Here is a 12,160-nt window from a genome sequence, read left to right as displayed (position 1 = left end):
GTAGAGTTAGTAATGTGCATTGAAGAGACAATCATTTATCCAGAAGGAGAGAAAGAAGAGGTGAAGAGGAGGAGAGGAAGAGAAGGAAAGAAGGAGCTCAGTGTATCCTAAGATGTCCCCCAGCAGTCTAGGCCTATAGCAGCATATCTAGGGGCTGGACCAGGGCAAACCTGAGCCAGCCCTAACTATAAGCCTGAAACAGCCCTAACTATAAGCGCTATCAAAGGGGAAAGTCCACGGAAGAGGAGCCCGATAATTGAAAGCTCTAGCCCCCAACCTACTTTTTAACACAAGTAACCCTGCATTCAGTGAGCGTAATGCTCTCGTGGGGTAATATGGCACTATAAGCTCCTTAAGATATGATGGTGCATCACCAGTTAAGGCTTTGTAGGTAAGGAGAAGGATTTTTTACAGGAAGCCAGTGGAGAGCAGCTAGTACAGGAGTAATGTGATCTCTCTTCCGCGTCTTCGTTAGTACACGAGCTGCAGCATTCTGGATCAGTTGGAGAGATCCAAGGGATTTACCGGAGCAGCCTGATAATACGGAGTTACAGTAATCCAGTCTTGAGGTAACAAATGCGTGGATCAATGTTTCTGCATCGCGTTGAGACAGGATGTGCCGGATCTTTGAGATGTTCCGTAGGTGAAAAAAGGCGGTCCTTGAGATCGGCCAGGTCTATATGAACTACTGCATGCCAAGCAGGTATACAGATATATGGTGAACGGGTGTGCCAGTGTTCCATAAACAACAGATCCTAAGTTATTGTTGTTTGAGACTGAAAGCTCATATAGCTAAATGATGTCATTCAAAATAGCACCTCTGAGTAATAACCCAGACAAATCAGAAGTCATGATACGCATATCAAATGTAACTTAATGACCAATATTGACTACACATTCCTAAATCCGCTTGGAAACAGAATTAAAAAAGCTCCTTATAATTGCAGACCTTGCCTAAGAATAGTCATGCGGCTGTAGCTCAGGGGGATGAGTGGTCGTCCCACAACCACAAGGTAGCCGGCTCGATCCCCAGTCCCCCCATAGCTCACATGTTGAAGTGTCCCTGAGCAAGACACCCAACCCCCAACTGCTCCCGGGCGTCCCACAGGGCAGCCCGCTGCTCCCTATCCAGGGATGGGTCAAATGAGAGAAGAATTTCCCCAAGGGGACTAATAAAGGATCATTTCTTCTTTCTTTTAATTTTTAAGACATCCAGTGATAGTTGTCTGTATATCCTAAACTCAAATACGATAATAACTAATGCTGCATACTTTTAATGGGTCCCGAAGTCATGCAGTGAACTCAAAGGCCCTGGTCTAGATCAATTATATATTTATTTTGCCTGTGGCTGCATGATAACAGACTCCCACTATAACCTTTCACTTTGGCCATGTGTGTTAGGGGTCCAGAACAAAGATGCAGCCTGGTACCAGTGTTTGACAGCTTCGCTCAGCGACGACCAGAAGAAACAGCTGCAAGAGATCTACAGCATCTCACAGCAGAAGAGGAGCACTGCTGCAATGGGCCAGTGGTGAGACACAAGCACACTGTTACATAGAATACAGATGGGGAAAGACAGGAACGTTATGCGTCAATCTCATTCAGGGTTCTTACAGTCATGGAAAACCTGGAAAAGTCATGGCATTTTAAAATGGTTATTTCCAGGCCTGGAAAAGTCCTTGAAAAAAATTAAATCTCAAAAGTGTTGTAAAAGTCATGTAAATGTGTCATGTTCATGTCGTTCATTCACGCTGAGTTTAAAATAATTAATGCTTTTAAAAGAAAGACGCTCAAAATATAAGCAGGCATACATACAGGCATCTATATAAATATGTATTCTTTTAATCAAACTATTGTCTCATTCATTTGTCATTTAAGGTTTACTGTATGCTTTGTATTCTCATTGTTAATTTAAATACTACATTTACTCACTGTTTCATGTTTACACCCAGATTTCACAAAATGTTTGGTCATGGACATTTGGTTTAAAGTCATGGAAAACATGGAAATCCATTGGTCAAAATGTGTTAAGCAGGGTTCATACACATTTTGACCAATGGATTTCACAAAATGTCAGGTCATGGAAATCCATTGGTCCATGTATATGAACCCGGTCATTTATATAATCCAATATCACATAGTTGCCTCAAGGGCGTTTACACTATGTACAGTATACGACACCCTCTGTCACTGGGAAACCTAAGGGAAGAGAGATTGAGGGAGGATCTTTCTCTCAGGACAGAAAGACATGCAATGGATGTTGTGTGTACAGAATAAGCAACAAAATATGATTACAGTGTAGACAATCAGTATGACAATATTACAGATTGATTGTAAACATATCATAATGAATCCAGAGATGCAGTGGCTGTCAGACAGTTGCATTATTTTTCGTTGGCAGAACAAACAAGGATTCTAACTACTTTAAAGTATGCATTGATGACAGATAAGCATATTTCGAAATTAAGGCCAAATAGACAAGTTTTAAATTTGGAAAGGGAAGAAAGAGAAATCCAGAGACACTGAAGGGGACAGAAGCAATAGATGTCATGTGACCAGAATGAACAACGTAACAGAGTTACAGCACATTACATGAATATGACATAGATTATTCATATAATGAGTAGTAGGCATGGACCATGATCCAGATAACCACGATCTATGGAGCAGAAGGGGGGAGAGGAGGGGCATCAGCAGGGCCATGGCAGGAGGTAGGAGGTAGGACCGGCTCCAGACAGCCTCGACCCATGGAAACTTGAGGCGAGGAAGCACAGAAGCTTCCAGGAAGAAGTAGAGTTAGTAATGTGCATTGAAGAGACAATAATTCATCCAGAAGGAGAGATAGAGGAGGAGAGAGGAGCTCAGTGTATCCCAAGATGTCCCCCAGCAGTCTAGGCCTATAGCAGCATATCTAGGGGCTGGACCTTAAGATATGCTGGTGCATCACCAATTAAGGACAAGGACATTTAGTTTGTAAAAACAATTATAAATATGAATTAAAGAAAGTACAAACGTCTAGTGATGGCGAGATGAAGCTTCCTGAAGCTTTGATGCTTTCCATCCAATCTGTTCGCTCATGGGCCGAAGCTTCATGGGGCTTCATTTGGTCTACTGCGCCACCAAGTGGACAATACATGTAAAACAGACAGAGTGATCATAACGCAGCTTTGAATTGAAAGAATGATGTTTGTGACGCCAATACATCAATTATTAACTTTGTAATATTGTGTCTATCTTTATGATACAATGGCGGGGTCAGAAGTGAAATTGGAAACAAATTGGGGAGTGGATTGTGATGTGACTGTGGGTCAGTGGTTAGAATGACCGTCCTTCAGTCCGAGGCTACATGGTTCGAGCCTCAGCTCCGTGTTGATGTCTCAATTTTATTCATTTTTATAAAAATAAGAACTTTTCCACAGTGCTGGGCTTTTTGAGACTATTTCGCCTGCTTTATAAGATACCCTTTCACAGGCACAGATGAAGCTGGTTACAGAGAGGAGTCGGGGAATACATTGAGTTTCGCTGCCTTTTATATTTCAAATCGCACGGCAAACCCACGAACCATTTTCTGAATCAGTCACGTGGTACGGCCGGCTCGCGAGGCTTCGAACGTCACCACATACGTCATCGACACAAGCCTCGATACGCGCTTCACCAAAATCTACCTGGATTACTCGACACGCGCATCGAAGCCTCGACACGAAAGGACACATCATTACAAACGTCTATTAGAATCCTGAGAGTGAGAAGAGAAGATCAATGTCATGTCTCGTGGTTTCCAGACTGAGAGCAGGGGGAAACAGCTGGCCTGGCTCCGTCTAAACTTAAAAAAAAATCACCTGCCATCACTTCTAAAACTCAATGATTATCACGTTGTTATCCACTCTATTTAATCCATACACAAACAGAATTGTCAATTTGTAGTTTTAGAGGGAGCTTTGTGCTCTCTTTTTCTGACTCGATTAGTAATTTGTGCTCTTCGAATAAGAACCCAACAAGTACAGTAATTTGGTAATTAATTGGTATTAATCATACATAGTGACTGAAGTAAATTTGAGAAGATTTTAAGTCATTTAAAAAATATTTTAAACTTTCAAATCTTGTGTTTTCAGAGGACTAAGGAGAAAGTCTACAGATTCAGAGAATGGGATGAAGAGAGGACCTGACCTGAAGTTGATTCCTGTCTAATCTCAGTAAGATCAGACCATATCAGACTTAATGGATGGATCCCTTCATAACCAGGTCCCAGGGTGTCATCAGAATGGATGAAATATTAGGGTGTGTGTGTGTGTGTGTGTGTGTGTGTGTGTGTGTGTGTGTGTGTGTGTGTGTGTGTGTGTGTGTGTGTGTGTGTGTGCGTGCGCGCTCCAAAGAAAGGTCTGCATTATAAATTGAATTGTCCTTGACCAGCAAAAAGTTTCAGTTCTTGTACAGTGCAGTCCCTTTTGATCTGTGACTAAGTAACTATGTTGTGTGTCTGAGAAACTGAAAATAAAAACACATCAGAACGTGTTTGTGCATACTGTAAGCATTTGTCTTTTTCTTTCTATAGTTGAACGCTTTGTATAATTTCATAAAGCAGGGCCTATAGCACGAGCAGGAAGAGCCTGATCCCTGTCATTGTGCCCTGTACAGACTGCAGATGGACGAGGAGGTTGATGACTTATGGCCTCCAGCGATGATGTCCCACATGAAATGTAAAATGGGAACAGGATTGCTGGAGAAGCATTTTTTTGTCTTTCGGTTGGTCCCTTGGTTTTGGTTTTAAGAAATGTATCAAAGGTCAAAGGTGACCAAATTTACCTGCATGACATCAGCATATCAGCTTTTATATTTTAAAATTTCAATTTGAATAGCCCAATATTACAAATAATACCACAGAGGGCATTATATTGTCCTCAGCCGCCATCTGCCGAGGGAAATTAAGCTTCGTCTTGGCCCCGTACCCGGTCACAGGGAGAAACAGTGGTTTTCTTCACTTTTTGTTCGGCAGGGGGGAATGAGATTCTTTCCTGCCTACGATCGACGTCCTTTTCTGGGAACGGAGACAAAGTTCTCCGATGTTTGTCCTGGACGACGTTCTATTGTCCTCAGCTGAGTGGGAGGTACATCCCCCTCCCAGTGGTTGCAGCAGGGACTACAATCCATCATGGCAGATGGTGAATTAACTACAATTCCCAGTCAGCAGGGCAGCCGGGGCCAACGCTGCTGCCCAGCTGAAAGGGATGAGGCTGATTACCCTGTCAAGAGCTGGGGTGAGGATAGACAGAGGACAGAAGCGCAGGAGAAGATGTTTTATATTGCGTTAAAGACAATGAAACAGGAGAAAACTGAAGTACTTATGTTTGTTTTGTTTTAACGACTTTTTGTTGGAGTTAGAGTTAAAGAAACCACTGCGTGTCGTCTTGATCTGTGCACTCAGGTCAGGATGTCCAGGCTAACCCTAACCCTAACATCGGTGAGCGTCTCCTAGCCCGGTGGCCTCCATGGAGCTCGGATTTCGAGCCCGAGCACGTGTGACCGTTTGTGGCTTACGGCCACTCTGATCACAAGCTCACTCCAGGTCAATAAAACTCCCTTTGGTAGGCTCAGTTCCGCTTACGGCCACACCACTCTGATCACGTCTGATCTCGGAAGCTAAGCAGGGTTGGGCCTGGTCAGTACTTGGATGGGAGACCGCCTGGGAATACCAGGTAGTGATGGTGAGATGAAGCTTCCTGAAGCTTTGAAGCTTTCCATCCAATTGGTTTGCTCATGTCCGACGCTTCACGGAGCTTAATTTGCTCTACTGCGCCACCAAGTGGACAATACATGTAAAACAGGCAGAGTGATCATAACGACACCATGGCTTTGGTGTGTGAAGCTTTGAATTGAATAAATTATGTTTATGATGCCAATACATCAATTATTAACTTATTAATATTGTGTCTATCTTTATGATATATTGGCGGGGTCAAAATCAAAACTCGAAACCAATTGGGAGAGGGTTGTGATGTGGCTGTGGGTCAGTGGTTAGAATATCCGACTTTCAGTCAGAGGATCGGTGGTTCGAGCCTCAGCTCCGCTAGTCCATGTTGATGTGTTCAATTTTGTTAAAGTAAGAATAAGACCTTTATAAAATACCCTTTCACAGGCACACATGAAGCTGGGTACAGAGAGGAAGGGGAAATCCATTGAGTTTCGCTGCCCCTTATATTTCAAATCGCACGGCAAACCCACGAACCATTTTCTGAATCAGTCACATGGTACGGCCGGCTCAGAGGCTTCGAACGTCACCACATACGTCATCGACACAAGCCTCGATACGCGCTTCACCAAAATCTACCTGGATTACTCGACATGCGCATCGAAGCCTCGACACGAAAGGACACATCACTAATACCAGGTACTGCAAGCTATTTTCACACTTGATAATTATCACTCCTAATCACTCCAGGGCAATAAAACTCCCTTTGGTAGGCTCAGTTTCCGCTTACGGACACACGACTCTGATCAAGCCCGATCTCGTCTGATCTCAGAAGCTAAGCAGGGTTAGGCCTGGTCAGTACTTTGATGGGAGACCGCCTGGTTTTTGCCCCCTATCACCAATTGACCTGACATTTGACACATGTCTGGTTGTGTCTGCTCTACAAAAAGGTACGTGGTCGTATTCAACTCCGCCGACTTAGAATTTCAACTTTTTTTCATTTTGTGAAAAACAATTTTATTCCCAAATCTTCCTAAACGCTGTAAATTCTCTGTGGATCATTAATTGTTCAATTTCATGAAAATATATCAAAAGCTTGTTTGTATCTCATTGTGTTCAGAAGAAAAGGACCAATGAACTTTTCAGGAGAAAATTCAACTAAATTCAACAAAGCAGCCCTCGCAGTACGTTCAACATAGATGTACAACATTTGATTGGCGTATGTACCACATATACACTTAAAAATAAGTCTCTTGGGACTATGCTCTAAACCGTACTAGGGTTAGGGTTAGGGGGTTAGGGGGTTAGGTTAAGGTAAGGGTTGGGGCCCCTACTACTAAAAAGCAGCAGGGGTCCCTATGCATTCTCCTTCCTGCCTTTCGCTCTCCCCCCTCAGCGCTCGTTCAGTCCCCCCGTCATTCCAGTGCTCAACCGAGCAATCCAAAGTCTTTCTATTTTCCTTCTTTCTTTAATGGACCATCTGAGGTCATGTTGGATGATGGAGACTCTCATCTTGTCCCAGCCGTGCAGGACAAGATGGCGGACTACAGGTGTGTGTAGATTTTTGGAATGTGTACAGTTATATTTGTGTTGTGCAAACCTTGTGGACAATGAGTTGCCTGTTTCTCCAACATATAATGCTTCACATTCCAAACATGACATCAAATAAACACAATTTGTGGTGGACAAACTTCCTTTCGAGTCGTTTTTGAAAACTTCCCCTGTGTGTGGGTTTTTTAACCAAGCTTTGAACTCAAAGTATTGCCCTCTGGTGGTCGATTTAGTGGTGACCTTGGACGTGATCTTTGCTTTGACCAGGTAATCTTGTAAATTTTTGTTCCTTCGATAGGCTGGCATGATTGTAAATTCTTCCAGGTTTTTAAATTCTTCGTTCATCTCTTGGAAATGGATCTGGCAAGATTTAATAAACCCTTGTGTGGACGGTGAATATGTGGTGATAAGCGGTAAGTGTGATGTAACCAAAGTTGGTTTCTTATCCCTAAAGGTTTTACATGCTTTTCTGCACAGAGTTCTCGTGTAACCTCTCTGATATAGAGCTTTAAAGAGGGTTCTGATAGCTACTGTGACGTCATGTGGTCTGGTGCAAATCCTATGGAAGCGAAGTATTTGTGCCTTTAGAAGGCCTGCAAAGGTGTGCTGTGGGTGGAAACTTCTCCTATGGAGCAATGCATGTGTGTCTGTAGGTTTAAAGAAGACTTTGATGTCCAATTTCTCTGTGGTAGTGAAGTCATCCCCTTTAAAGGTGGTTGTGTCTAGGAAATCCACTGAGGTTCTGCTGTGAGTAGCTTTAATTTTAATAGAGTCTCTGTGTGCATTTAGAGTGTCTAGGAAGACTTGAAATTCTTCCTCTGTGTGGGTCCACACTCCCCATATGTCGTCCAAATATCTAAAATAATGCAGAGGCTTTAATTGACATGCCTTAAGGGCCGAGTCTTCCCATTGTGCCATGAAAATGTTGGCGTATGCTGGTGCAAATTTCTTCCCCATCGCCGTCCCTTTGATCTGAAGGAAGAATTCCTGGTTGAACACAAAGTCGTTGCGGGTCAAATTGATCTCAAGCAGTTGCAGTAATTCCTTTTCTGGTCTGTGTTTGTTCCTGTTGTTTTGAAATGCTATTTTAACGGCTTGTATGCCTTCTGTAGTATCGATATTTGTATATAAGCTGTCAACATCTAAAGTGAATAGAATTGATTCTTGTGGGATCTTCAAGGTCCTGACTAACTCCACGAAATGATATGTATCTTTAATATAACTCGGATGAGTTATTGAAAGAGGATTAAGAAAGAAGTCCAAATATTCTGCAGTGCAATAAGTCTCGCTACTGCAGTCTGATACTATGGGTCTCCCTGGAGGGATTTCACCTGGTTTACTCCATTTAGTGGGGTCTTTATGGATTTTGGGTAGCATATAAAAAATCCTAGCTCTGGGTTCTGGAGTGCTCATCAAGTATCTTTTTTGTTTGGCCGTAATGAACTTTTTGTCCTGTAAAGTTTGTAGAATTTTGTGAACCATAGGTACAGTTTCCCAAAATATAGGTTTTATGAGTTTGGTGTAATACCTGGGGTCGTTCAATTGTCTGTACCCCTCCCACAGGTATTGAGCTCTGTCCATAATGACAATAGCACTGCCTTTATCTGCTGGCTTAATGATTATGTCCTTATTTTGTCTAATTTCAGACAGTGCTTGTGTTTCTGATAAGGTCAAATTCGTAGGTGCTTTGTGTGGTCCAAAATGGGTTTTAAATGCTTTAAGGTCCTTTTTTATTAGGTTTTTAACTCCCTGTGAAGTTGCCGATTCTGGAGGAAACCAGGTGGATTTATCCGTGAATGGTAATATTTTGGTTGGTGTTGAGTCCTTAAAATACTCTGATAGTTGCAACCGTCTATGATATTCCTGAAGGTCGTGTCGACCTTGATTGACAATGTCTTTATTAGTTCCCTGAGTAGGAATGAAACTTAACCCCTTGCTTAAAAGTGAGAGTTGTGCCTCAGTGCACTTGAACCTTTGTGAAAGATTAATGACTGTCTTAGGCCCCTCCTCTACAGGTAGGTTTTCGGGGTTCACTAATTTAAAAGAGTACACCACATGTTGAATATCACCTTTGCTGTGTGTGGGGTCCAATGAATGTTATCATGTCCCGTCTGGAATCTCTCGACCGCCATCATTGGAAGATGATCCTCCAGGCTGATGATCTGGGTGTTCAGGTTGCTGATGAGGAGACTCTCTTGTTGAGGCATCTCTGGGTCGCTGTTGATTTCCGGGATGAAGACCCGACTGCATGGAAAGCGCTGATTAGCCATCCTCAGCATTGCTTGCATCTGTCTGATGGCCGTCATCTTGTTCTTCTGTTTCCTATTGTTTATGCCGAAGGAGAGGACGAGGACTTCTACCTCTGTGTTGATCTGGATCTTTTCCAAGATGTCCTCTGCGTTCTTGAAGTTCGCTCCCGGGAAAGCTTCCACTTGAAGGTCAGCGAAGTCATGTGGAGGGAATCTTCCCACGTTGGAGTCGCCCAGAATGACCCATTTCTTTTTGATGTTCAGCGACCAATCTTGTTGTTTGTAGTTGAAGGAGGCGTGTCTTGTTGGTTGGTACCATCCCTCTGTTACCGGTGTTGATTGTTCATCCGTTCTCGTGTCCAGTGTGGTCTGTACTGCTGTGTTCAGTCTCCTGACCCTGGACGGTGAAAATGACATGTGTCTGGGAGCTATTATCACCCGTGTGCTTGACCGAATCTCATCCAGCTGAGTGTCGAGTTCTTCTGGTGTCAGCCCCTCCGGGGAGTCCTCATTGTGTGACCTTTCTTGGTCGTTTTGTACCGGAGTGAGGTCAATGTTTGACCTGGCTTTGCTCGTGGATCTGGAGGAACGGGGTAGAAGAGAGGGAGGAGGGCAGAGGAGAGTTCTGTGTTCTTCTCGTGCTTGGCTCCTTGTAGGATTTGCCATGACCTTTTCATCCTCCTCATCCTCCTCCTCCTCCTTCTCCTCCTCCTCTTGCCCTTCCAACTCTGACAGGTCTGGTACTGTGTCTCCGTACAGAGAGGATGCTGAGGAAGTGTGCTCCTGGTCCTCCTCTTCCTCTCCTGTCTCTCTGAATCCTGAGAGAAGGTTCTCTGTTGTGGTGGTCCGTGTCCCCTGTGTTGCTCCTCCTCCAGGTGTTGTTGTTCCTGCTGCTCTCGGTTTTCTGATGACCTGTGAGAGAGGAGCAGGAGAAGATGCCGGTGGAGGGGGGGAGGGGGGAGGTAATCTCACCGTGACTGTGGGAGAAACAGGTAGAGTGTCATTGTTTATGCTGACTGGTGTGGAGGTAACGTGGGGAAGTGAAACTTGTGGGGCCGTCTGGTCCGCCGCTGTCCTTGTTCTCATGATGGGCCTGGGCATGTAGGTCCCATCATCTCCCTCCAGGTCCTCAAGGCCCTTTTTGATGACTTCTTCCACTCTGTCAAGAGTTGTCTGTTCCAATCTAGAACCCAGAGCATTTTTTGCCCATTTTGTGGCCTTTATGAAAGGCTCTTTCCATTCTGTGCTTTCTAAATAAAATAGGACCATAATTTCCCTTTTAATGGCCTTCTCATAGTGGTCTCTCAAATCGATGATTGTGTTGTCAGACCAGGCCTTAGCATTCTCTGCTATTAGCTCTAGGATGAATGGGTTGGGAAGCGCTGGTTTGACTAAGTCTGTGAGGTATTTAACAGTTCTACTCATTGTGACAGGTGGTCTCTCATCATCACTCACGTTCTTCAGATGATGGACCGCTCTGATGATCCTGTTCAGGATTCTGATCTTTTGGGCAAAGTCTGGGTCATCAGAGAGGATCCTGTCGGGATCATTTCCTCTCTTTTCCCCCGTGCGGCGGCGCTGCGGCTCTCCTCCGCGGCCCCTTTGATGTCTGTTGTTGCGATCTCTTTGATGTCTGTTGTTGCGATCCCGCTGTCTGTTTCTGTAGGGGACATATCTGTTGTCCTGGTCTCGTGGTCTTGAAACCTGTTGTCTTGTGTTCCCCGTGTCGCTCCGGTCTGCTTGACGCGGAAGCGGTCCGGGCGCTGTGTCGCGCTGTGGTGCGCCGCTCGTGTCCGGAGCGCGTTCCGTCGGATCTTGTCTCGAAAAGTCGGTCTTTGACTGTCTTGTAACCCCTTCATCTCTCCTCCTCCGTCCGGGAGAGTGAGATGTTGAGGGAGGCTCTGTGTCCCGTTGCTGTGTCCCGTTCGCGGCTGGTGCGCGCGTATTGCGGGCGCGCTCATGCCGGTCCCGGCGAGGAGCGTAATAAGAGTCTCTGCTCCTGTCTTGGTCGAGTCTTTTATGGTCCCTCGGCGGGTTCCTGTAGTAGTCTCTTGCATCCCGGTCATCTCTCTGGCGGTCCCTATGTGTGGAGGAGGCATCTCCGTTGTCCGCCGCTCCGCTGGTCCGCGCGCGCGGTCCGCGCTGCGCGTAATAGTCCCGTGGACGGAAATCCTCCCTCCGCGGGGCAGGGTCCCGTGGAGGGCTGGGATTATAGTCTCTACGTCCAGTAATTGTGGCTGCTGCATATGATTTATGTGGACGATGTGGATAATTGTCCGTTCTGTGTCTGGACGTGGAGCGGTCGCGCTCGCTCCGTCCGCCATCTTTGTCCTGCGCGTACCTGGTTCTATGAACTTCAGTGTACTCATTGCGCTTTTCTTCCCTGAACTTTGTCCTACCTGTCCAGGTGGACGCTGCTGTGTCCCGGTGGTGCGGGCTCTGACGACGAGGTCTCCGGTCCCTCCCACTGTCCAGGGGAGGCCATTCTTTGTTCCACTGGTCCCGGTCTCGTCGAGGCCCGCTCATGTTTTCCGCTCGCTGCTGTACTTGATTGTGTCTCGGGGCAAGAACAAAAGGAAGCTGCTCTCTTTTTATCTTTTATTTCTCCCGAGTTGTTCTGGTGAACATATATAGTTAAATAGGTAACGTTTCAGGTTCAATGTCAACCTTTCAT

General features: G+C 45.1%; 1 protein-coding gene across 1 annotated transcript in view; it reads left to right on the top strand.

Annotated features, from left to right (window-relative positions):
• The window catches only part of ipo8 (importin 8), a gene marked incomplete at its 5' end in the record, with an annotated part of 48,615 nt that extends 44,159 nt beyond the window's left edge, over nucleotides 1-4,456 (top strand). Inside the window, 2 exons of the mRNA XM_079236339.1 lie at nucleotides 1,402-1,531; nucleotides 4,113-4,456. Of these exons, the coding sequence (XP_079092465.1) occupies nucleotides 1,402-1,531; nucleotide 4,113 (131 nt within the window). The 3' untranslated portion in view covers nucleotides 4,114-4,456. The remainder of the gene's footprint in view (nucleotides 1-1,401; nucleotides 1,532-4,112) is intronic.
• Nucleotides 4,457-12,160: the final 7,704 nt, after the last annotated feature.

This window comes from Taurulus bubalis (assembly GCF_910589615.1).
Source record: "Taurulus bubalis genome assembly, chromosome: 20".
Lineage (NCBI taxonomy): Eukaryota > Metazoa > Chordata > Actinopteri > Perciformes > Cottidae > Taurulus > Taurulus bubalis.
The sequence above is the reverse complement of the archived record's forward strand: the minus strand, read 5'-3'. Positions and strand labels throughout refer to the sequence as shown.